Source organism: Rosa rugosa, chromosome 4 (assembly GCF_958449725.1).
Source record: "Rosa rugosa chromosome 4, drRosRugo1.1, whole genome shotgun sequence".
NCBI classification, from domain to species: domain Eukaryota; kingdom Viridiplantae; phylum Streptophyta; class Magnoliopsida; order Rosales; family Rosaceae; genus Rosa; species Rosa rugosa.
The window spans coordinates 26,651,773-26,677,613 of record NC_084823.1 but is presented as its reverse complement, the minus strand read 5'-3'; the positions used below and the strand labels follow the sequence as shown (position 1 = coordinate 26,677,613).

General features: G+C 40.5%; 1 protein-coding gene and 2 long non-coding RNA genes across 6 annotated transcripts; 2 read left to right on the top strand and 1 right to left on the bottom strand.

Moving 5' to 3' along the window:
- The first annotated feature begins 741 nt into the window (after positions 1-741).
- On the top strand, positions 742-8,110 carry LOC133745874 (protein PIN-LIKES 3-like). 4 transcript variants are annotated; one of them, XM_062174035.1, is made up of 11 exons: positions 742-924; positions 4,927-5,077; positions 5,174-5,253; positions 5,851-5,975; positions 6,136-6,257; positions 6,347-6,463; positions 6,820-6,918; positions 7,016-7,116; positions 7,419-7,471; positions 7,563-7,748; positions 7,842-8,110. In XM_062174035.1, exons 2-11 carry the CDS (start codon positions 4,937-4,939, stop codon positions 7,964-7,966), a joined length of 1,149 nt encoding a protein of 382 aa, XP_062030019.1. In that variant the 5' UTR covers positions 742-924; positions 4,927-4,936; the 3' UTR covers positions 7,967-8,110. The 4 variants fall into 4 exon arrangements, with proteins under 4 accessions (XP_062030019.1, XP_062030020.1, XP_062030021.1 ...); XM_062174036.1 differs by having other exon boundaries at positions 742-1,114; XM_062174037.1 differs by lacking the exon at positions 742-924 and adding an exon at positions 4,712-4,832.
- An 11,123-nt stretch (positions 8,111-19,233) lies between these two features.
- Positions 19,234-21,129, top strand: LOC133706588 (uncharacterized). Its single transcript, XR_009844626.1, has 3 exons — positions 19,234-19,725; positions 20,311-20,375; positions 20,921-21,129. It is a non-coding gene; the product is annotated as an uncharacterized LOC133706588 (long non-coding RNA).
- A 2,140-nt stretch (positions 21,130-23,269) lies between these two features.
- Positions 23,270-25,808, bottom strand: LOC133741777 (uncharacterized). Its single transcript, XR_009862137.1, has 2 exons — positions 25,020-25,808; positions 23,270-24,198 (listed from the first exon to the last, which is right to left on the bottom strand). It is a non-coding gene; the product is annotated as an uncharacterized LOC133741777 (long non-coding RNA).
- Between the last annotated feature and the right edge of the window lie 33 nt (positions 25,809-25,841).

Here is a 25,841-nt window from a genome sequence, read left to right as displayed (position 1 = left end):
TTCTGCAAATTTTGAGCTAAATATTGATAGTCGTTAAGGCATTCATAACTATGATTTACTATAATAAATATGAACGGTTTAGGTCGCACAGATTTGGTTTGTTCATTGATTTACTGTAGTTCGATACCTTAACGATTATCAACTTTGCTGAAAATTTACGAACGTGATTGACACATTTGGACCTAAAAATTGAGCAGAAGAGATGCCGAAATGTCAAGGTTCGAAAAAACGCTAGGCGCTAGTCGGGCAGTGGACAGGGGACTAGTGCCCAGACCCGCCTCGGCGGTTTTGTATTTTTTTAATTTTTATGTTATATATATATATATATATATATATATATATAGGAAAATAAAATAAGAGGAGGAAAATATATATGGATATATTATTAAACTTTTTTTTTTTTAATCAAACCAATCAACTTTCATTTAACTCAAGTCAGAATAGCACGGATACATACCTTCCCTTGCCATCTATGGGCAAGTCTAGGACGTGGCATGCTAGCACTACTCATTAGACAATCAGTGCTCACAAATGAAAGCAAGCCTATAACTATGAAAAAACTAGAACATAGTACATAGGCATATTTCGACAAGAAACTGAAACTTTTGTTTAACTAAACACTTATTTAATTGAATATTTATTTAATTAAATGATAAGCAGTATTCAATTATGAAGCCCACTTGCCCATCTATGATCTATCCCTTCTCTCTCTCTCTCGACAAACAGCAGCCACACTTTTTATTATATTCAAATCTTCATGTTGTGTTGATCTGATCCTTTTTTCTTCTTCTCTATCTCTCTCTCGACAAACAGCAACCAAACAACAGCCACCACCCTCCACATTCTCTCTCTTTTCTCTCTTCATCAAATTTTCTCTGTTTCTTCATCGTTCAATCATCGAGTGAGTAACCCCACAAAAAGAAGGTCGATCTCAGTTCTTAGATTTCAAGACTTTGTGGTTTTTCAATTGCTCTTATTAGAGGCATTATCCTGGTTTTCAATTTTGAATCAACATGACTGAGAGAGCTAGATTTTAGTTTTAAATCAAGGGGACTGAGAGAGGTGGCAAGAGATTCAAAGGACGAGGTTTCAATTGTTTCGAATTAGAGATGAGGTCTCTTTCTAATCCTTGTTTTTATTTTGACGAGAATTAAAAAAAAAAAAAAAAAAAAAATATATATATATATATATATATATATATATATATATAGAGCCGTTCGAGAGCGGACGTCCGCAACCTAGAAAAAGTGCGGACGTCACTCCTCCAGCCTCGATCGAGCATCGACAGGGCGGCGCAGCATGCCGAATGGACGCCGGGGGTCTGCGAAGCCGGTCTGCGGTCCGGTGGAGTCGCCGGCGACCGTTCTGCAGCGCTGCACAGAACCTGCAGTTGCAAGTGAGGTGGCTGCCCAGAAACCGGCAACCCCAACCTCCTCCGACCTCGATCGCTGCCCAGAAGAGGTCTGGGACTCCTCCGGCCTCCCTCTGGCCAACCCGGCGTAGCCGTCGCCGCCTGGAACCTCCTGCTGCGTCGACGTCCGCACTTTAGCAAAAGTGCGGACGTCCGCCTGTGATCGGGCCTGATATATATATATTCAACGCCCAGCGCCTAACGGCCAAGCGGAGCCGCTTAGGACCGCGCAGCCTCCGCCTAGACCGCCTGAGAGCCCAACTTTCGCCCAGCCCTTACTCGCCTCGGTCTGCTGCCGCCCAGTGCCCAGGCGGCGCCTAGGTGGCCTGGGCGGCCGTTTTTTAGAACACTGCGAAATGTAATCGAAAAGTGTGTCCCACAAGGAATCCCTTAAAATGACTAAAAATTGATCCCTTATATGGTGACAGTCTTGTAAATTGATAATTGAGCATATTATAAAATCGTAATTTTACTCTATGTTGGGTTAAATGGGCTGAATGGTAACCTGGCCTTTTTTTTTTGGTTAGGGTGGTGAGAAAAGTTTTTGCTATAATTGAACTTATGGGTCAAAGACCTATTTTATGTATAAGATAGATCGTACAATATGCAAAGGTAAATTTATATTAATTTAGACTTATTCTAAGGAGTTGTCCCAGATATAATAATTCTAATTTAATGAGAGATCTCACTCTCTCACCCTTGCGGCGGCTAACTCTAGGGTCTGGCCGTCTGATTTCCTTGGCCTGCGCCGATGGCGTCTGCGGGCCATTGCTGGCGGGTCCTGTGGCTTCGCGAATCTCTCTTCTTCAACCATCTGGTTGCTACACTCTAATCGCAGCGTCCTGGCGTTGGGATTCAACCCCGACAGGTTTTGCCCGTGTCGCTGTTGCTTTCGGTTTCAGTAATGGGGGGGGGGGGACGGCGGCGTGGGGGTTTGGTGGATCCTAATCAGACATGGGATCCCGGTCTTTTCATGGGTAGAGGTATGGAGTTCGGATCATCTCAGATGGTGGCAACTCGGTGTCTGGGTGCCGATCTGTTGCTTCGGCGGTGGATGGTGACCCCGTGTGCAGATCCTCTCCGGCAGTGGTTCTGGTTGGTTTTGCCGCTGGGCTCTTTGGATACTGAGGGTTGGAGGCTTTGCTCTTCGGCCTCCAGGTGGCGATGGGATTCTCGATCTGGTGTATGGCCAGCGTTATCAGAAGTGAAACGGTGTAGCTCCGGGGAGCGACAATGCCAATCTGGAAGGATGATCAGATGTGTGGGTGTCCAGATTTGGGCTGCAGCCAGGGTGCCCAAGTGGTTGGGTGCCCAAATGAGATTAAGTTGGGCCTAGGCCTTTGTCAAGTTTGCCTCGGCAGAGTTGATTTTGGATTCAGGCCGGATTTGGATCCGAATTTGGGACCCGGGTCGTATTCAAATCCGGATCTTGGATCCGAGACAACTGCTCATATTGATATGGTATTTGTTCTGGTTCTTGGGAGATCGTTTGCCAAAATGGTTTGGGGCTCCTCTGCGTTATTGGTATTGGATTCGAGACCCAAATCTTTGGTATCTGTTCGTGAAAGATCGTCTGCCAACATGGCCATGTTCTGACACCCTTGGCCGGCTTCGATCTTTAGGTGGGAGAGTGCCTTCATTCCGATGCCAAGCTGATTTTTGTCACTTTGTGCGTTGGAGTTCGATGGGTAGTCAAACCACCGACTACTCAATTCACTACACGGCTGTAATCAGTAGTGCAAATTCAGCCATGCGTTTCGGGGCTGTTATTCTTGCCTTATTTATTCTTCCTTATATGTTGATGCAATTTTTGCATCTTTTCCTTTCGTATTGTTTATTTTGGTTATTGATGTACTTTTGCATCATCTCATTGTAATATTCCAATTTCAATAAAGGGCTAACCTCAGTTTACTCAAAAAAAAAAAAAAGGAGTTGTCCCAGATTATATTTCTGAAAACAGAACCCACAGAAAAAGTTCGTTGGTGAACCGTGACGCAATGCAGCAGTGTTCTGCATGTTAAATGCATGTATTTGTGTGCGTCTAAAATATGAGGAACTACAAAGTAGTAATGGTAGTTGTGTTCTTTCTTTGGGTTAACAAAGTGCTCTTTCTTGAATTCTTATATCTTCTGCTTTTATAATTTGCTTGGCAATATTACTTTTTAGTTGAAACAAGATGCAAAGGTAGTCCAGTTAGAAACATGTTTTCTTCTCTGACCCTCGCTAGAGGGTTTTCTTGGCGGCGGCTTGTTAGTGGCGGTCTTGTACCTGCGATTGAGCAAGGTTTTTCACCTCTCTCTCGTCTTTTCCTCGGGGTTGATAGCGGGCTTGCTCGGCGTTTCCTCGTGTTCATAAACTGTGGTCTCTTGCTTTTGACTGTGAGCGGGGCTGGAGTTCGGGAGTCCGGTTTGGAGTTGAATTTGCATATCAGTGATCCTCTGGTTGAGAGGATCAGAGAAGTTTTGATGCTTGGGGCACCTTGGTCGAAGGCGTCTGGGGCTGGTTGGCAATCGGTGATTGGTGACGGGGACTGGCAGGATCCGGTTCGTGCTTGTCCATTGGACAGAAGCTGTGATGAATCAGGGCACTGGTCGTGGAATTCTCCCTTCAGAGGCGTTGACAGGGATGAGGCTGACATCACCGCTGCTGGCCAGGACAAGGTTGGCCGCGATCTGGTGCAGGGTTTGGTCCTTGACGGCGGCAGTGGTTTCCATGGGAGCAGTAGCTTCCATGGCGATGGCGGGGGTTTCCGAGAGGGTGGCGGCAGCGGCAGTGCTAGGTTTTGGACCCATATGGAGGTGGCGGTTGCAACACCAGGGTTGTCTTCTCCTTTAGGGTTTGCGGAAATTGGGCCTTGCATATGGTCCACTTCTGTGGGGCTTTGGGTTCATTGTTGGCTTATGTTTTTATTTTTTAATTTAGTAGTGGGCCTTTCTCTCTTTGTCCACAAAGAGGGTGGGTCTGTATTTTTCTTGGCTTGAGCGGGAAAGAATGCGGAGAAAGATTGGGGCTCTGTTGTCTTTTTTACTTTTCTTCAGAGCTCTAATTTGTCTTTGTCTGAGCTTAATACTAAAAGGTGGGTGTGCTAGGGGTGTGCTGAGTAGTACGCTTGTGTGAGGGGTGTGCTAGTGTAGTGTGCTCTATGTAATGGCTTCTTCTGACGGCCCTATGGGCAAGTCATTATTGTACTGCTTGCTGAACTTTATAAAAGTGTGACCTTTTCAACTCAAAAAAAAGATGCAAAGGTAAATTTTAAATTAATTTAGACTTATTCGAAGGAGTTGTCGCAGATAATATTTCTGAAAACAGAACCCACAGAACAAGTTCATTCGTGAACCGTGACGCAATGCAGCAGTGTCCTCCATATTACATGCATGTATCTGTATGCGTATAAAATATGAGGAACTACAAAGTAGTAGTGGTAGTTGTGTTCTTTCTTTTGGTTAACAAAGTGCTCTTTCTTGAATTCTTATATCTTCTGCTATTATAATTTGCTTGGCAATATTACTTTTTAGCTGAAACAAGATGAAGATGAAGCTTTTCCAGCTCTTTATCACTGCATCGATTCCAGTCTTGAAAACCCTATTGATTACTGCCCTTGGCTCATATCTTGCAACTGAACGCGTCAATATTCTGGGGGAAGACAGTAGGAAGCACTTAAACAGTGTATGTATACTAACCTACTTCTCTTTGCTTCGATCTCTCTTACTGAATGAAGTGGAGTAATGAGTATTATATTGATATCGTGTTAATGATGAACAGGTTGTATTTTTCGTGTTCAATCCAGCCCTGGTTGGTTCCAGCCTTGCCCAGACCATAACATATCACAGTATGATTAAGCTGTGAGTTCAAGTCTCCTCTGTTTAGAAGTACTACTTAATTTTTACAACTTTAAAATGATTAATGAGTAATAAATACTATGTAAGATGTAAAATAGATAGTCATATAAATATACATTGTACTCAACTATAAGAACACACTCACATATGCATCATCTATGAATTAAGAATACAAACCTGGATAGGACATGTTTGATCTTCTCCTCTGAGCAATCTGATGAATGCAATCTCAGTAATGGGGCAGAGAACTTGAATGCTTGTGTGATTGCTAGAGCAGGCTAGGGATCAAGGTCCATATATAGGCTTTAAGGATTAGGTGCCTCCCATAAAGGTTTCCTAATCCTATTACATCTAGGCCAACCTTTTCCTGTTCCATATGTAAATAGGTATACTTCATTAGCAAAGTAACCTTTATTCAGTACTGATATCAATAGGCAACAATCATGGAACCAATGAATACTAGGAATGTCTATTTGCTTATTCTGTAAGGTATGCAACTTAGTTGTTGTAGTTCCTAATGAATATTGATAAGTCCACATCAAGTCTTACATACTATTGCATGTGTTCATGACTTGTATATTTGCATGTATGTATATATAGGTGGTTCATGCCTGTGAACGTCCTCATGACCTTTATTGTTGGTTCAATATTTGGATGGATACTCATCCTGTTAACAAGAACTCCTCCACGTCTTCGAGGTCTTACTGTGGGTTGCTGTGCTGCTGGTAAATTTGAATATTCAATAATATGAAATGTTTGTTAGAAAAGAAAGACAGAGTACGTGAAAGGTCCAGAAAAGATGAATGCCGAAATTTTAATACAACCAAAATCGATCAGTATCCACAAATTAATATTTCTGTAATTTCTGCTTGTGAATTCGAGCAGGAAATTTAGGGAACATGCTCCTTATTATAATTCCAGCTGTTTGTGAAGAAAAAGGGAGTCCATTTGGAGCTCCTGATGTTTGTTATGCTTACGGATTGGCATATGCTTCACTTTCAATGGCGGTACTTCTTTATTTTTCTTTATTTATTTTACCCTTTTTTTTTTTTTTTGGTTTATCACATTTTTAATTTCAATCGCTTTTGTTCGCCAGATCTCGGTTGTTTATTTGTGGTCCTATGTTTATAGTATTGTGAGGATATCTTCAAAGAGAGACACTCTTGATCAAGACACGATCCAATCTTTGGAGAGATCCTCCATCCCAAACCAAGTAAGTTGCACTGAGCCTTTGTTTTCTTCCCAGAACTATTGTAATATTAGTGGTACTTTTGCCAAAACCAACTAACATGGTTTGGTTGATACCCTTTCTTCTTTAGAGTAGTTTAACTACTTTTTTCTTATATGAATTGTTGTTCATGTATTTCTTGTCTATTTAATTAGTGTTACGTTAATACTCTAATGTCAACTATTTCCAACTACATTCTTGTTAGTAAAGTTTCGAGTCCTTTCCAAACAGTAGGCACGACATTAATGTATTATCATCGCATGCTAGATATTATTTGGTAATACTATTACTGTTAAAAATTGCTAATATATAGCATATAAGCTTGTTATTTTTCATGACAGCAGATCATGACACCTCCGGGCAAAATAATGAACCGTATAATGAAGGTGGTTAAAAAGCTCAATCTAGAAACGATCTTTTCCCCCTCAATAGTTGCAGCGGTATTACCTTTTGGCGATGCAAATATGTGTTTTCTTTTCCCCCCTTTCTATGTTTATTGACTCATTGATAGAATTTACACTTTTTTTTTTAATATAGATCGTTGGCTTTGTTATCGGAGTCATCCCTCCAGTTCGAAAAGTATTCATAGAAGATGGCGCTCCTCTACGGGTGATTAATGACACTGCTTCCTTGTTGGGGTATAAAACTTAAGCAAAAACTGTGTCCAACTCCACGGGTTTAGCCCCTTGATGTTTTATGAACCAAAAATATAGCTCAGCTAGCTCCTAGCTCGTAGCTCCTACTGTAAGATTACAGAGAAAATGTTTACTCGATCAAATATTCAAATGCTGTACATCTGAACGAACACATTCTTACTACATTTTAGCATAATGAGAGTCTTGATGGTTCATTATCTGGTGCTGATTGAAATTGTGTTCATTTATTTGTTACTTTTCAGTAACATTTTAGTCTTTGAACTAATCTCTCTTAATGATCGTAGAGGTGGAGCTATCCCGGCTGTCACTCTTATAATAGGAGGAAACCTCCTTAAAGGTAATAATAACTGCATCGACAAAGTCTTCCTTTCTTAATTAGGCATACTTAGTTTTGAGTTCAACTGACAAGTTTCACTATGTTCTTTCAGGCCTTAGAGGGTCTGGGATACAGACTTCTCTCGTTATCGGCATCATCATTGTTCGTTATGTTGCCCTGCCTCTTGCAGGCATATTGATCGTTAAAGGGGCAATGAAATTTGGCTTAGTACACTCTGATCCATTGTATCTGTTTGTTCTTCTCCTTCAATTTGCACTCCCACCTGCAGTGAGCATAGGTATTATATATATACACACACCAGAAATTGCAATGTGCGACTGTTTCTCAATGCATGCTTTCTCTCTTAACATTATCCTTAATGTTTTGGCAGCAACCATCACTCAACTGTTTGGAGCAGGAGAGAAAGAGTGTTCGGTTATCATGCTGTGGACTTATGTTCTTGCTTCGGTAGCGCTTACTTTTTGGTCTGCCTTCTTCATGTGGCTTGTCGTCTAAGTGTGCAATTGCAATGAATTTTAAGATCGATCACTTTGAAAAACTAGATGATCGAACTGTAATTCAATCTACGTACGTACCTTGTAATATCTTTGTAGGGAAGTTGTCACATAAAGAAAATTAATGCAAATTTTAAGAAACTGAACTTTGGTTATGCAGTTTTTTTTTTTGGTTATCATCTAAAGAGAATCAAAATGTGCATGTCACCTACAGTAGCGTGTAACTCTCAAGTGAAAGTATCAGTCTAAGAATTCAGGATCTTCAAGTAATGTAGGAAAAAGAATTAGGAAAATTCTAGTGTACTTGTGGGTATCTCATACCCACTAACCCACATTTACAAAAGTGACAACAATTTTGTTGTCAGAGTGGTAATGTTGAGTCCTATTTTGTATAATCTTAGTTCTAATAATAGTAATTACACCTCTTACGACATTGTTACAAGCTTTTAAACAAATTCGTTGTCAATGTTGTAATTTTTGTCTAACTATATGTAAATAGTGTAAATGAATATGGTAAATTTTGTTCTCAATGTTGTAATTTTGGTTCAAATAATTGTAATTTTTTGTTCAAATAGTTGTAAATGAGTGTATGAGATACCCACAAGTACCATAACTTGTCTCAAAGAATTAAGCTAATTAATAAGCTCTGAACAAGTGCCTTAGAGCTGGTCTTCATGCCGCTTATGTACATGGATATATATATATATATATATACACGGAGATTCTAAACTTTTGTAGACAGCATCAACGCCAAAATTTGTACACAATGGCGTTTCAAGAGCATTCATGTTAATTTTTCAAAATCTAGCTAGATCATATATAGATATAAGGTTAATTTTGACTGTGGGTGGGGAGGAAGGTCCGTACTGTACTGTTTCTAGAGAAAAGCGGCTACGATTTAAGGAATTTTCTTTTTGATAAGAAAAATAAATTAGTTAATTACTAAATAAGAAATAAGATTGATTAGCTGACAATTTTTGTTTTGTTTTGTTTTTACTGTATTACTTTTTGTTTTTGTTTTACTTTTTTCTAGTTTCCATTAAGTCCATCATAATCTGGTCATTTGTTTTTCTCATATCATCACACCTCTGATTATAGTTAGGGAGCTTCTATTCATACCTCCAAATTTGGCATTTAGACGTCCCCATTTAATAGACCTCCAACTTACTTTTACAAATAACCATTTTGCTATCTACACCTCTCTAATCTTCCTAAAATGTCCATCGTCTAATAAAATCAATAAAAGCTCTTTTTTTTTTTAAGATTCTATTCATACTTTCAAAAATCATTAGTTGGACCTCCTTTAGTTTTTGAAGATTTGGAATTGTAGCAATTTTTTCTTTTTTCTTTTTTGGAAGTTCATCCTCCATATATGAGTTACAGAGGTGCTAGCACTTTTTCAATGAATTGTCGACTCTTGGTTAGCGTAGGCAACAATACCATGTTTGCTCATCATCTCGTACAAATATGTTTTCTAAGTATTATTTTCATGGGAAAATGATCCGTACGGTACCCCTTCTTTGGCTCCTTAAAACTTTTGGTACCTGACAAAAAAAAAAATATCAATACGGTACCTGAAGTTCTCTGCCCGACCGAAGATTGGTACATATGGCCGTTACCTCCATTACGGAACTTGCCAGCTGACAAATTTACAAGGGTACTTTCGTCCATTCACATATCAATTAATTTTTTTTTCTCTAAGCATTTTTCCTCTCTCTCTCATTATCCTTCGTCTGCTTCTCTCTCTCTCTCTCTCTCTCTCTCTCTCTCTCTCTCTCTCTCTCTCTCTCTCTCTCTCTCAGCACTGAAATTCAAGCCCCAAATCCAAACCCAATCGAACCCTAAACAATCTTCCCGACGAAATTCTGATCCAAATCCTCTCCTTGATTCTGACCTTAGAGGCCATCCACAACTCCCTCGTCTCCCGCCAATGGCGATCCCTCTGGTCCCGTCTCCCCTTCCTCGACTTCTCCTACCACCTCTTCCTGGTCAACGACGCCGAACCCCTCCCTGTCACGAGCCACCGCTTCGCCGAGTTTGTCAACCGCGCTCTCATTCTCCGCCCCAATTCTCCGATCAAAACCTTCTGCCTCTCTTTCATCTTCTACCAGTACTACACCTCCCACGTCGACTCTTGTGTGCGCTCCGCCGTCACGCGCTTCCGGGTGCGTGAGCCTGACCTCGACTTCTTCATCGACAAAGAGTACCATCTCTGGAGCGAGGAAGATCGAGCCCCGCGTGACAAGTATGATTTCCCTTTCTCTGTGCTGAGAAACGGCTGTGTTGAGAGGCTCACGCGCGTCGATCTCTCATTGCCGGCGAGCATGGCCACGGTGGGTGTGAGATCGGTGAGGTCCATGTTTCTTGAGGATGTGGATTTGACGGAACAGATGTGGGAGTGTTTGATTTTGGGGCTACACCCATAGAGCTAGCTTTAGTCAATGGAGAGAGACCCAGAGCCTAGAAGAAGAAGAAGAAGAAGATGCACCACCTGTGATGAAGATCACACAAGCCAGATGAAATTAAACAAAATCCACATGAACTTAAGCAAAATCCACATCAGATTATTTAAGTCTTCTCCTTCATATGCTTAATTGTTATTCTTCTTTGTTAATTATCAAAGATGGGCCAGTATCCCCAAAGATGCACCACCGTCAGACACCATTTCAGCTATGTGGATAGCTTCAGTTGAGACGCTATAGAGAGAGAGAGATGGGTGTTTCAGACACATTTCTTCTTTTGCATTCACCGTAAAAAAAAAAAAAAAAAATCTTTTGATTTTTTTTTATTATATGAAGAAGAACAACTAAGAAAAAAAAAAAAGGTAAATTGGTCATTTTAAGTTGAAATTTGCCAGCTGACAAGTTCCGTAACGGAGGTAACGGCCATATGTACCAATCTTCGGTCGGGCAGAGAACTTCAGGTACCGTATTGATATTTTTTTTTTGTTAGGTACCAAAAGTTATAAGGAGCCAAAGGCGGGATACCGTACGGACCATTTTCCCTATTTTCATTGCATTTAGGTGTCATTATCCCTAAACTGATTCAATAGCAACTTGAAATGAACGTGGTTCTTTTGTTTTAGATATGTATGGGATAGTTGAGGAAATTACAATAATCAACCATGAGTCTAGTGCATTCTCTATAGATTTATATCATAAGGTTGAATTTTTCATCATATCTATAGAATAGTTCCACATAAAATTGTTCTGATTGATGATGTGCAGGAAGATCGATCTTGTGGACAACTACCCATTGCTGCATTTATCATATAAACGTGCTGGAGTACTATTTTTTGTCGCCACTCGTTCACATGTTTGTTTGCATTCAGAATGAGCAGGGCTTCATCAACTGAGGTGTCTTTGTGTTTCCCATTTTCTCTCCTTTTATTTTTTATTTTTTTATAGCGCAGTGATAGATCTTGTAAATTGTCAGTTGTGTGAGCAAGGAATTCTATCACTTTACGAGGACAAAGTCAAATTCTGAAAATTTTGACTACAATGTTAAATAACGTTTGGTGATATATATTTTAGCGATTACATTGGAGGAGAAAGTTTTTTCCAAGTTGAAAAGTATTACTGTTCGTAGAGATAATAAGAGATTTTTTTTTTCTTATTTATGTCTTTATTTGTAATTTGACATGAGTTGACAAAGTCAACTATTATTTAAAAAAAGGGAGAGGTCCAAATACCAATATTGGAGGTATGAATAGAAGCTCCCTTATAGTTATGCCGCATAAGCTGGACTCAATTACGTGAATTTTCATTAGTCGGAAGGAGAAGATAGCTCGAGCTTATTTGTTTTTCTTTATGGGTCTGAATCATAACTCAATGGGTATGTCATATTTTTTACTTATTTATTCGGCCCATTTGCCAGATAGGTGGCTCTATCTATTGTCTGAGGATATTTTTGAGAAGTTAAAAGCTTTTTTTTTTCCTCCTTTCAAATTTTGAAAGGTACATTCAAATACTCTGATTCGTCCTTGAGTTTTATTTTGAGAAAATTTTACAAATGGTACCTCAAATAAAAGTCATTCATCACTTTGGTACATCAGTTTCAAAAATAATCATATTGGTACCCCAACATTAAAACATTCGACTTTTAATACCTGCCGTCTATTTTGCTGTCAACTCCATTGCCACGTAAGCTATTTCAAGGGTAATTTCGTGTTTTGATTTTCTTAGTTTTTCTTTTTCTTTGTTCTTCGGCAAAAAGTTTTTTTTTTTTTTCGTTTTTCCTCTTCTTCCTCTCCTGATCGCAAAACTCTCTCTCCCCCCCCCCTCTCGGATGGAAAGAGATCTCCATCCATGCCACCTAAACCCACCCAGAAAGCAGAACAACAATTTCAAACCAAAGAAACAAAATTGCTACAATTTTGGATTGAATTGATGAATATAGAGAATTAGGATTTCAATTCAATCTCCGACGACCAGTTTCCCAGCTAGTGCAACTCGCTGCCGCCACTCGTTTCCTCTCCACCTTCAGGCGGCGGTGGTCCTCTCAATACCAGCTACTACAATAATGTTGCAATCAACACTGACAGCTCAATCGGAGGACAACGAGAGGCTGATGTGGAGCAACACCATGCTTATGTCCGAGCTCAACCACATGAGAAAGCTTTACAACGATTTCATCTACTTCTTTCATAACCATGTCAAGCTTGGCGCACCAAGCAATTCTTATCCAGTTTCTCTGCTTTGCAACCCAACGCCAAGCTCACACAATCCCAACTCTTCCGCCGCCATAAACAATCCTCTGAACTAGGTTCTTGGGTACTACCCCGGTACCCCTAAACAAAGCCAACCACATCATCAGCCCATGGCCCATGTTTCTTTGGTTTGAAATTGCTGGTTATGCTTTCTGGGTTTTTGGTGGCATGGAGAGAGAGAGAGAGAGAGAGAGAGTTTTTTACGATCATGAGAGGAAGAAAAGGAAAAAGAAAAATTGAGGAAAGAAAAGATGAAATTACCCATAAAATTGCTTACGTGGCAATGGAGCTGACGCTGTTATAGATGGTAGGTACTAAAAGTAATTCGAGTTTTAATGTTTGGGTACCAATATGATAGTTTTTGAAACTGATGTATCAAAATAATGAATGGCTTTTATTTGAGGTACCATTTGTAAAATTTTCTCTTTTATCTTCTTTTTTAGCTAAAGATTCGACCTTGAGTTAGAATTTAGAAGGGTTTTTCGCACCAACAGTGTCTGAACACTTGAGTGACTGACAATACGATACCCGAACTTACAAAGTTATCAAAGTAATACCCAGACTCATTTTTTCTTATCAATGTTGTACCTGCGTCAATTTTCCGTCACGGCGTCGTCAATCTTGACCACGTGTGACACACGTGAGTCACAAAATGAGGGCAAAAAAGACTTTTCCACTCCAACAAACCCTAAATGAATAAATTCAAAATTGAAAATAAAAACTGAATAAATTATTAGGGAAAAAAATACAAACAGTACCCAACCTATGGCCGACTCCGAATTTCTGTACCCAAATTTTCAAAACTATCACTTTGGTACCTGAAGTTCGTACCCCGACCCAACTTTAATACCTAGAACACTGTTGGCCGTTACGGAATTAGTCAACTGTCAAACTTTGAGGGGTATTCTCGTCCTTTCACTAGATTTCTTCTTCTTCTTCAAGCTCTCTTCATTTTCTTCTTCCTCCCAACTCTCCCATCATCTTCTCCAGACCATTGCCAAAAGAATGAAACCCAGAATTGGGCCAAATTAACTTTATTTCTTGGGCGCGGGCGGGCAGGTTGCAGGCTTGCTGCGCTGGATGGGATGCGCAGGAGCGGGGCGCTGGGCGGGCTGTGCAGGCGAGGGGCGCTGGGTGGGCTACACAGGCACGAGGCGCTGGGTGGGCTGCGCAGGCACGAGGCGCTGGGTAGGCTGCGCAGGAGTGGGACGCAGGGCGCGGGGCTGCTGATGCGGGGGCAGTAGGCGTTGTGCGTGTAGGCGGGGAGATAGGCGCCGCGATGCGCTGGGCGAGGTTGGGCAGCGACTGGGTGAGGCTGGGCAGCACTCGGCCTGGTGTGCTGGTTTGGCCAGCTATGGGGCTTTGCAGCAGGCGCTGCTGCAAGGCGGGTGGGGCTGGAGAGGAGGAGGCGCGGGGCTGCTGGAAGAATTTTTTTTTTTTTTTTTTTTTGGTTTAGGGTGGCGGCAAAGAAAAAGTTTTGTCTTCTAGGATTTTGGTTTTTGTGGAGGAGGTGGAGGCGGTGGTGGGGCAGAACCGCCGGCGAGAGGAATGAGGGTTCTGCTGGTGGTGGTGGGTGGTCGCTGATGATGGTTAAGGGAAGAGAGAGAGAGAGAGAGAGCTCTGGAAGAAGAGGTTAAAAAATACAAAAAATACGCAACCTGGAGGTAAAGACTGAGGGTCAGTTTTACCCCTAAGAAAATGCCACGTGGCATGATAGTTAACGCCGTCATGGACGGCAGGTACATATGTTGGGTCGGGGTCCGAATTTCAGGTACCAAAGTGATAGTTTTGAAAATTTGGGTACAAAAATTCGGAGTCGGCCATAAGTTGGGTACTGTTTGTATTTTTTTCCCAAATTATTAATCAAAAATCCTAGTCGGCCAATCCAATACATTCTAAAAAAAAAAAAAATCCTAATCCAATCGTCATGATTAAATATTATCCCCATTAAAACTTCTCTGATCACGAAATTTAAAGAAACCTATTCACTATGATCTTCATCATCGTTTGGAATTTGGATTTGGGATTCTTCAGAATATATCAAATAATTGGTAATCTCTCTCCTCCCGAAACTCCATCTCCAAATCCAGCTTAACCACCTTTCCTCCACCACCACCATGGCACCACGACAGTGACGACACCACCACTCCCACCTCAGTGACAGCAACTAGTTTGAAGATAGCAATTCTTCATGTTCATCTTCTTAAACCCAGCAAAAAACCAAAAAGAACAGAAACAAAAGAAATCCCAGCAAAATCTCGACAAACCCATTTGATTGGTGATGGGATTGAGTTTCAATTTGGAAGAAACCCATTCCAACCATTAATCACAACCTGTTCAAGGAAGAGGATGATCTTCAGTGGAAGCCATCTCACTTATCTCGTTTCTAGGATTGTCTTCAGTGGATCTCGTTTCAAACTCTACCAGCCTTATTATAGCTTTAAGCTCATCTTCCTCTTCGATGCAGTGGACAGCCTCTCCAATTATCTATCACATCTAAGAGTTTTTCTTCGTCTCCTCTTCCAATTAACTGGAAATGGTCCCGTAGATCGGCTAACCGTGCAGTAGACTTTGTTGTTGGTTTAGCTATCAGGGGGATGTGCTATCTTGATTGAGTTATCAATCCGCCTTCCTCCCTTTTACATCTTGTTGTATGACGCTGCCCCTCCTCCTCCTTGATCTGGAGCAGGGTGCTTGTTTGTTCTTTTTCTTTTGCTTCTCTTTATTAATTTCATCTTCAGTTAAAAAAAAAAAAAAGAGGATGATGAATAAGAGAGAGAAAATTTAACGAATTGAATTTTATTTTAAAAAAAAAAACGTATTGAGGGCAAATAAGTCTTTTTTGCCTTATTTAACTAATCACGTGCATCGCACGTGGTCAAATTGACGAAGATATGACGGAAAATGACCGCAGGTACGACAGAGATAAGAAAAAATGAGTCTGGGTATTTTTTTTTTTTTTGGTCAATGAAAACATTCATTAAAAAAACCAAAGGGAAGAACCCAATGGAAAGAGTCCAAACAAGGCCCAATTACAAGAAATACTAACAAGGAAAATTACTACTCAACCCAAATCCACATAGATAGGGCAAAAGAGAGTAACCCTAAAAATTAAGAAAAACAACATCTTCTACAATACAACAGCCGCCACCCAAGCCAACCGTGCCACCGTCGCTGTAGCCGCCGCCGCTGCCCGGAGCCAAAAGGTAGGGAAAAGTGCCATATCGAGGAGATAACATCCGAATAACCGCTGCCAAAACAATCCCAAAATACAAATCCAAACCAAACCAAACCAAGGTAATGAGGTGATAAATAGGATCCAAACCCACACACAAACGCTCTCTTCTCCACCAGAGAAATTCAAACCGGGAAGGAACCAAAGCCACCGAAATGGGACAGAAGCCAATAGCAAAGAAAAAATCTAATGGTGAATGGGGGGTGAAACACCCATGCGTGAGCACCCATACTCCTCTAGGTAAGTGTTTCTCACTTTTAAGAGGTAGCTATGAGAAACTTCAAGGAACAAGTCTTTGGTAGTTGGAGGGGAGTTTATGTGAGGAAATGGGTGAGGGAATTATGGAGGTTTGAGGATTTGAAAAATTTCTGGGATGTTTGACAGAGGAAGAAGGAACAAAGTCCTGTAATCCTGAACATAAGTCAGGAAACCACCACTAATAGGGTGTAAAGCCACCACAAAGGGTGTGAGAGAATCCAGAGAAATGAAGTGAGTGCAAGACAGAGCAAGGAGGGTCCCCCCCCCCCCAACTCTCAAGCCACCGATCGAGATCCGGAGGATCACAATTCAGGGAAGAGAGAAGGGGGGGAGAGCTGAGATTCAGATCTGTTTTCTCTCTCTAAACTTAGAGAGAGAGGCTCTGAGTTTCGAGAAAGGCTCTGATGACTTTGTAAGTTCGGGTATCATATTGTCAGTCACCCAAGTGTCCAGACACTGTTGGTGCAAAAAATCCAATTTAGAAATAAGCTTTCAGAGGTCCTGCACTGCAATTCGTTCTTTTTATTTTCGTACTATTGGAATGACAATTGGAAGATCTTGTCACAGAAATGGCTGGTCTGACATTTCACTGCTGCTAGCTAATTGACTGCGACTCTAGATGGTCACTAAACAATAAGTGATGGACAGGTGGAGGGAGTCTCCAGCGCAACTGATGTACATTTCTTTGTTCTCTTTCCCAATTTTCTTTTCTATACATGTAGGGTACATCTCTTTTTAGCATATGCAACATGTGCGGGGACAGAATCAAGATTTGAATTTTGGAATGGTCAAGATATAGAACATGAGAATATATAGAATAATAATGTTAAATTTAGTAAATCTAACACACTTTATTAAGATTTATAAAATAAAATTGAATAAGCTAGTTAGACATTAATGATAATTAATAATAAAATATTTTAAATCTAAGCAACATTTCCATACTTCTCATTATAAATTGGGTAATTAGTACACATTAAGTATTGTTAATTCTCACCAAAAAAAAAATACTGTTAATTTTAAATTATTCTCTCTAAAACGTTACTTGTTTAATACTTGTTGCTAAAATAAATTAGACAAGGCTTCCAGTGATTAAAATTAGACAAGGCTTCGCACAATTGTATGAGGTAGATACTAGATAGGACATCCCACCCGATCATAGTGCACTTTAATTATCTCCCATGCATTTTTTTTTCAAATAAATATATCTCCCATATATTTCAACTTAGAGTTCTGTTTTATTGCATTGTTTTATAAATAATAGTGGAGCTTAATTTTTTGTTTACTCAGACAATTGTTCTACATTTTCACCAAACATGATTATTTTAAACTTGTAATAAAACAAAACTCTAGGTTGAAATATATGAGAGATAATTTTATTTCAAAAAATTCTAGAAGAGTTTGCGTTGGGAGCTGTCTCAACGCAAACTCTTCTAGAGTTTTTGTTCGCAGCACCTATTATAGCGAGGATCTCTAGTACTAGAATTTTGTATACAACACTTAAGGCTAGTGGCGAGTCTTTTTCAATCATGCATAACTATTTCAAGCATGTCACGCTTGAGTGCTTGGTTCTCTCTCAACCAACGATCACAGATTTTAACTCAAATTTTCACGTGTTGAGCTTTTTGGGTGGTGATAGAGGTTATTTCGTTGTGATGCTGGTCATTGAAAGTTTTGATCAATTTCTAGAGGCATCCATAGTCTGCGACATTGATGATGTGCTTGGTCAGACTTGGAGACATAGAAGTTTGTCAATGAAATTGGTCTTCCAAAACGCCACAACTAGAAGGCCATTCATTAGACCTCTCTCTCTCTCTCTCTCTCTCTCTCTCTCTCTCTCTCTCTCTCCGTGCTCACATACTATTTGTTTTGAAGCATAGGTTTAACACGGGTAATGACATGGAGGGCAAAAATGTCATATATATGGACAAAAAGTTGAAAAAAAAAAAAAAAAAAAGACTTTTTGGGTGAGTTTGTACTATTTCATTTTTATTTTTATTTTGTATCAACCCCTTTTACGATAGAAGAAGTTCGGCTTATTCGGGTCTAAAATATGATGCCAAGAGTACCTACATTTTTTGTGCCTTTTTTTTTTTTCCTTTTGAGATAAGAGATAACTATCATTAATAGCTGCCAGAAAGGGTGTACTTACATGAGCATTTGCCTAACTATAATTAGGTATAATGAGCCACACTCATACTACCGCCAGCGGTACCAACAACTATCAAGGGTGTGGCCTACGGAAACATGGTCAAACAGGCTATCACCTGAGCTCTAGCTCAGCCCAAGATCACCTCGCTGAAGCATCAGAAGCTGGGAATTTAAGCACATCAGTCCCACATCGAAAACAAGGAAGAGATCAGTCTCTTCCTCACCTATAAAAGGTCAACTCCTCTCTCCTCATTAACTACATTTATTATTTACCTAACGTTATTTTGTCAACATAAATACATTGACTAACTTAGGCATCGGAGAAGAGAAGACCGCTAACAGCGGTCTCTCTCTGACGCCCTTTGTATTTCACTTGACAGGTAGCGGTAGCGCTACAACCTCCTCAATAGCGGTCCAAGCTTGGACCAGTGTTAACAAGATCTGGCTACTGCTGAATCTCATATATTAACATTGGTGCCGTTTGTGGGAAACTTTGAGCAAAAGGTCATCCCACCATGACTAATGGTAGCAGGGAAATCTCCGATGAGCAAGTGGACCAATCGGTCAACCCCCAACCCACCAACCCCACAGTTGCCGTCAACCGCGCACTCTTCAATACTCCGTCAACCCCAACGTGGAACCCCAAGTTACCCCTCTAATCCCACATACCCAGTCTGTAATGCCCCGTACCTTAAACTTTTTACGAGTTACATTGTTATTGTCTTTGACCGAGGAGTTGACTTTTTTTTTGTCCATTGAGTTAAGAAATTTCTTTGAGAATGTCGAAGTATACGAAAAATCGAGTTCGTGGACACGTAGTTTGTTTAATTTTGAGTTATTACCAAAATGGAAATTACTATTCTTGGTAGAGCTTTTTAAATGAGTTTCCTTTTTGGGATTGAGGAGAGAGAAAGAATCAGCCCCAAAATCAGGACACACCCGATCCCTCCCCTTTTCTCTTCTTCTTTCGCCGTTTCTGGTTTTCCGGCGAATTTGTCGCCGTCCGGCCACCTCAGGACGAACCGCTTGGCATGGCATGATCCTCTCTTCCTTCTCTTCCTAGTCATGTACGTTTTTCACCTTGGGTTTCATTGGTTTTTGAGTCTCGAAGAGAATTGCAAAAATGGGGAAAAACTGGAGTTTGGCTCCGATCTCAGTTTACCGGCGGTTTCCGGCCGGATTTCTTTGGGTTTTGGTTGTTGGTGAGGTGCTGAACGTGTTCCTAATCTTGTTGCAGCTTGTTTTGGCCGGTGAAGGAAGAATTGAAGGTGATTGGGGCGTGAACAGTAGTATGAACAATAACCGAAGAAACTCTTGATTTTGGGGTTGATTTTCCGACCACTTTTGCTTGAAATTGGCTGCTGTTGCAGGGGTAAATATTGTTGGGCTTGTTGTGGAGATTGTATAGGTATAATTTTCTTGGCTGGTTATGGGTTTTGGAGTAGTGGCGCGTGAAGCCACGCGCCGCCACTGATGGTGGCGTTTAGAGGCTCTGTTAGTCCTTTAGAAAAGCATTGTGCTCGTTTTTGAGTTTTTGAGTTATACTTGGTGTTGGGAACCTTTGTTTATCATTATTTTTGCATAATTTGACGGTGGAAGTGGTTTTAAGAGTGTTAAGATTAAATTTGGAGTTGAGGACTTGTTGTCATGACTTTTTGTGATGAGTTGAGATCGTTGGGAGGTCGTAGAAGTAGAATGGGTTAAAGAATGTTATAAGAGGAATTGGAAATTTGGAAGGAATTGTATTTCTAATTTTATGAACTAAATTTTTGGTTGAGAAATGGAAAGTTAAATTGGTTGAATTGTTAAAGAGAATTCGAGGGCATTGAATTGTAAAGAATTCCGGAAGTCGAGAATAGTAATCAAAAGTTTAAGAATTGGAATGTTAGAGGAATTTTGAGTAACGAGTAATAATGTTTTTCGAGGGAATGAGTTTTGATTATTAGATTATTTCCCTTAATGTGATTAATATTATATCCTGTCAATATTACAGGACGTACTGAGCCGTCGAGCGAGGAGGACACTGGCAGGCAGCAGGATTAGCTGCGAGACTCACCTGTAAGTGGACTTTTATTTTATTTAAATAATGCATGCAGCATGGTATTAAATTTTTAATGGACTATTTGAGTAAATGTGGTTTCATGGAAAGAAATGGGCTTAAAGAAAGGAGTTGGCAAAGAGACTATCTTTGGCGCATGCATACATTACCTAGTCAGCAGTCCCTTCTAGGTAATAGTCTGGTCGGCAGTCCCTTTCAGGTGACATGAGGTAGTTAGTTGGCAGTCCGTTCTAACTACCTGTGGTTAGTCGGCAGTCCCTTCTAACCACCGCCTCCTAAATCCGGTCGGCAGTCCCTTTCGATGCGTCATCTGGGCGGCAGTCCCCTCCAGATGGCATGAGATGATTAGACAGCGGTCCTCTTTAGTCATCGAACGATTTTCATGAAAGGATGGTTTCAAAGGAATGATTTGGATTGTTTTATAAATCTCGCTGCATGTCAGATTTTTAGTAATGAGGAAATGGGAAAGCATTCAAGCATCGGTTTTATTATTTATTTCAGTTTTGTCCACTCACTCTAACGGATTTTAAATGTTTTCCCCTAGGCCCTTCGTTTTTCAAATGCCCAGATTTCAGATTTGCCGAGATCGCGTCCGGGAACTTGAGGCATAGGAATCAGCGCTTCTGTTTTGTCTGTAGGTTATTACTTAACCTACCTTGTATGATATCGGCTTAGTTATGTAGAATTGCTCTGAGAATCCTTTTAAATTCGGAGAATGCTTTTGCTTGAGAATTTGTTATCGTGTTGAAGTTGTGATGGAATTCGTACTTTCTGAATGTAACATATGCACTTGGAATGTATCTTTGAGTGTGAGCTAGCTAGTCTTAACCATGTACAGGTTTTGTAAACTCTTGGGTAGTCAATTTTAGGGGAGGTTCTGCCGATTTTTCGGTAGGATTTCACCTAACGTGGGCCCAACAAGCTCGCATCCAGGTTTCGAGGTGAAACTTGGGTCGGGTTCTGTCACAATCAGCGGCGGAAAACCATCCTGGCAGCAGTCGCCAACCGCCAAGCTAGGACCTCGCCGCCAAGTATGAGCTGGCACTAGCGGATCTCCACAAGCCAAATAGAGAGTGGGAACAAGAGCACAAGGAGAAGGCAGAAGCCCAGAAACAAGTGGCTACATTGATGTCAAGATTTGACGAACTAAAGAATGCGCTGGAGGCAAATGCTAATCCAGCGCAGAGCGAACAATCGCAGAGCACTAGGCGTAGTCGCCTTAGTGGTGGAAGGTTAATACTAGCATCAGTCGTACAGATAAACACACCACTGAACCCACCCGAGCTGGTAGGACTAGGGCCCGGCCACCTCCTCTGCCATGATTAATGTTGGACCAGGAAGCAGAATGACAACCGCCACCAACCTTGGCGTGGGCTGAGCCAGAACAAAAGGGAACCCACCAACACTCAGATAATGCTTGGCACAGCAAAACCTACGGGCAGGACCCGCTGGTGACACCACTATCCTAATCCTGCAAAGAATTCAATAACTGGAGGAAAGACTGGTCCGAGCAGAGGCAGGTGCCCCTGCCCCAATCTAAAACCCATTATTCGCATCAAGGCTAGGACCATTTACCGGCAGGATCTTATAAACCATCAGGCCAGCGTATGCAAAAACGCCAAAAATCACTCAATATAGCGGCTTAACAAACCCCTTCGTACACATGGACACATTGAAGAAGGTAACCAACAACAAAGGGTTTGATGACGCCACCCTATGCCACCTATTCAGCGAAACGCTGGATAGTGAAGCAATGAGTTGGTTCTTCGAGTGCCCACTCGAATCCATTGACTCCTCTTTAGCGTTATCAAATGCTTTCTTGTCACGGTTCATCCTCCTAGCCACAGGATATCACGACACAAGCCAACTGTTCAGCGTCAAGCAGGACATAAAAGAGACATTAAAGGCGTTCGTCACAAGATGGAGAGTTGCGGCATCTTTGTGCCCCAACCTTGACAAAACAATGGCACTGGCAGCCTTCAAGCAGGGGCTCTTAAAGGAACCATTCCTGTATCATCTCAATTACAATTGCCCAAACGCGGCATATAACCACGTCATGAGTGAGGCAGTCTTCCATGCACAGGTAGAATAGGTACATTACATATGGTGAAACATCACCACCCCCGTAAACTCCCGCCAAGATGACTCATTCTTCGTCCTCCCACCAGGAAACTGCCAACAAATCCTCCACCACACCCTCAAATAACAAAAAGAGAGAATGGCAGCAGGGCAATTAACAGGACAGTGGCACAAGGATCATCAATACCACAACAAGGGTAATCTTTCCTTCCAAGGTGACAACCGCAACAAGCAAACAACTTCCTCCTAGCGGTATGCAGTGTTCACAATCCTTACAGCCACGTATGAGGCTCATATCAGAAGATATATGATCAACGCAAAGATCGAATCCCACCGCCACCCCCAAGAAAATACCCGAGAATGGGAAAACCGAGGAACACAGACAAATGGTGCAAATACCACAAGGATAGCAGTCACAACACCAATAGTTGCAATGCCCTCAAAACGGCAATTGAGACCCTTTATCGGGATGGAAAGATAGAACAATTCAAGGTACGCCAGCCAGCGCCAGTGGTCACTAACATCAAGCCCATGGGTCGCATTAACACCATCGATGGCGGCTCTCCCATCAGGAATATGTCCCACCAGGCAAGAAAGCGCCATGCACGCGCCAACCACCCTAAGGAAGTCTATAACATCCGCAATGAGAGATCCGCTAAACTATTAAAATCCGGTTGGGAACCCATAACTTTTTCCAAGGAGGAGGAACGCGGTGTGCATAAATGGTCAGTGGGAAGAGAGCTGGTCATGTCACGCCCCGAATTTTGAATAAAGAAATTCAAATCCGAAACGCGAGAACAAACACAAGAAAACACACATAGAAATTTTTTTTATTTAAACTAAGCAACAAACAAACTGAGCTCACAATGTCAATACCGACTCGTTCTTTAGAGTCACATATTACATTACAGATAGTTTACAAATCAAACTGAATGACAATTCAATAAGTAAACACACTCACCACAACTCACTACCCAGTGGAAGACTTAAAACTAAGAGCACCCTTCCACGTCCACGCCATCGAACATACACCTCAGCTTTGATAATGATCACTCGATAAACAAACCTGCACAAAAACCCCTACACCATAGAATAGTGCACCGGGAATGAACAAAACAAACCCGGTAAGCTTTTCAGCCCGTATGAGTAAATTCAATTAAAGTAACTCACGTCACGCATGCTTATAATTTCTCAACTCGTAAGAAGAATTAAAGCAACAATATTTAATTCCACAAAACACGACCAAACATCAAGTTCATATCATATCATATCATCTCAACGACAAATCACATTCACTTCCCCTCAACATAAAGCATTTGTCAAAATGATGACCTCACAACTCATTTCACAACTCACTACAATCCTCAAACCATAACCGCACTTACAATTGATTTAAGTAAAATCAGTAATCCCTGCATAGAAACTTAGTTCAGGAGATCACATTAAAACAAATAATAGAAATCATATAAATCCCTGCATAGAGTTTAGTTCAGGAATTTACATTAAAACAAACAATTCAAAAAGCGGTAATCCCTGCATATAATTTAGTTCAGAAGATCACCTAAAATCACACAATTCAAACGGCAGTAATCACTGCATATAAGGTTAACGTTTATGTGACAAGTTTAATTTTGTCACAAAATACCTGATAGCGTTAAAAGTAAGCGTATAATTTAACCCTAAAAATGTCATCGTTAGTAAATGGTAAATAGGGATCATTCTAACCCGGGATTGAGGGTACACCTGTCATTGTAAAACAAATAAAGAATTAATAAAAGTATAAAGTATAATATTTACAAAAATAAAATAAAGGATATATACAAAATAACACAATAAGGGGGGTTTTAACATTAGGGTTTCGAAAATTAAAGTAAGTAAAATAAAGAAAATATAAAAACACATGTACAAGAATGAAACGTAAGAAACAAAGATCAAAACCAATTCCATGTAATCAAATTCGAATCAAACCTTATAATTGATCATCTAAGTCATGAGAAAGAAGTTGATCATGTGAAACATTCGACGCAAATGATTTCCCATATTTTACTTTCCTTTACTAATTAACCTAAGTGAAAGCACCTAGATCAATCCTATTAAACATGCAATCATAGTCTAGAAAGCTAGCTAATCAAAACATGTTCAACGCATGAAGCATAGAGAAAGGTTATCAACTTAACTGCACAACCTAGTTATGAATAAGTTCACCTATTTGCAATCCTCTTCAATTGAATTCGACCTTTGTCCAAAGCCTTTACTACTTGTGATTTAGATTCACAAAACTATTAGGTGAATCGTACGTTTACCTAAATCTAGCACCAATTACATGTAAATCCTATAAGTGTAGACCCAAATAAGATAAACATATAAAAGTTTTCTGTCAAGCAAATTCAATCGAACAAACTCACATAAGCAACTTAGAATCACAATTATAAGAATTCGAAATCTTTATTTAAACATAGAAATTAGGCTTAAACTTTGCCCTAAACGTTATTGTTAACTAGAAACAAATTCCTACGAAATCAAACAAGGAAATCAAAAGATTACAAGGAAAAAGAATGAATTACACCGTGAGTGGAGATGGAGATGGAGAGCTTGATGGTTGGATATTGAATCTTGGAAGCAAGCCTTCAAGGTGGATGATGGAGGATATGATCTTCACGGCTCCTTCCTCTTCTTCCTCTCCTTGCTTGAAAACGCAGAACTTTGCAACTAGATAATGGAGAGAGAGAGAGAGAGAGGTTATGACGTTATGGAGGATTTTTCTGAATGAAAGTGTGTCGTGGTGTGTTCAAACGTCAAGCATAGGGGGGTTTATATAGGGGGATGACCAAGCTTCATGATCATTCCTTTAATTTCCCAAGGAATTAATCTGATTATGCCACACAGCTTAGACCAATCACGTAGCGCCACGTCAGCTCTATTGTGTCATCCAACCAATTAAAAAGCTCCAAAATCAATCCCTAATATTTTGTTGCTGATTTTTCCATGATTTAATCTGATTTTATTCACAATTTTCGGCCAAATATCTAGGCATGAACCTAGACAATGTATCCGGACGCATTTTGAACCTTTTCTCCTTTAAATCTTTCCATGGCTTTATCCTTAACATCCTCCCCTTGATTTTCGCATTAAAATTGCAGATTTTAATTCCTTAATTTCGGCCAACATATCTTGAGGGAATTGAGGAATGAATCTGGACTTGTTTTGAGCCTTTTCTTGTTGCACAATCCCATGAAACTCTCCCAAGATTTTCTCAACGTAATCTCCTTGATTCTCTCCTTGATTTTCACATTATCTCCATCATTTCCCATGGCAAAAATCAGATTTAATCTCCCATAATATCTCCCACGTCATCTTCAAGCCATGTGGTCTCCTAATGTCTTCAG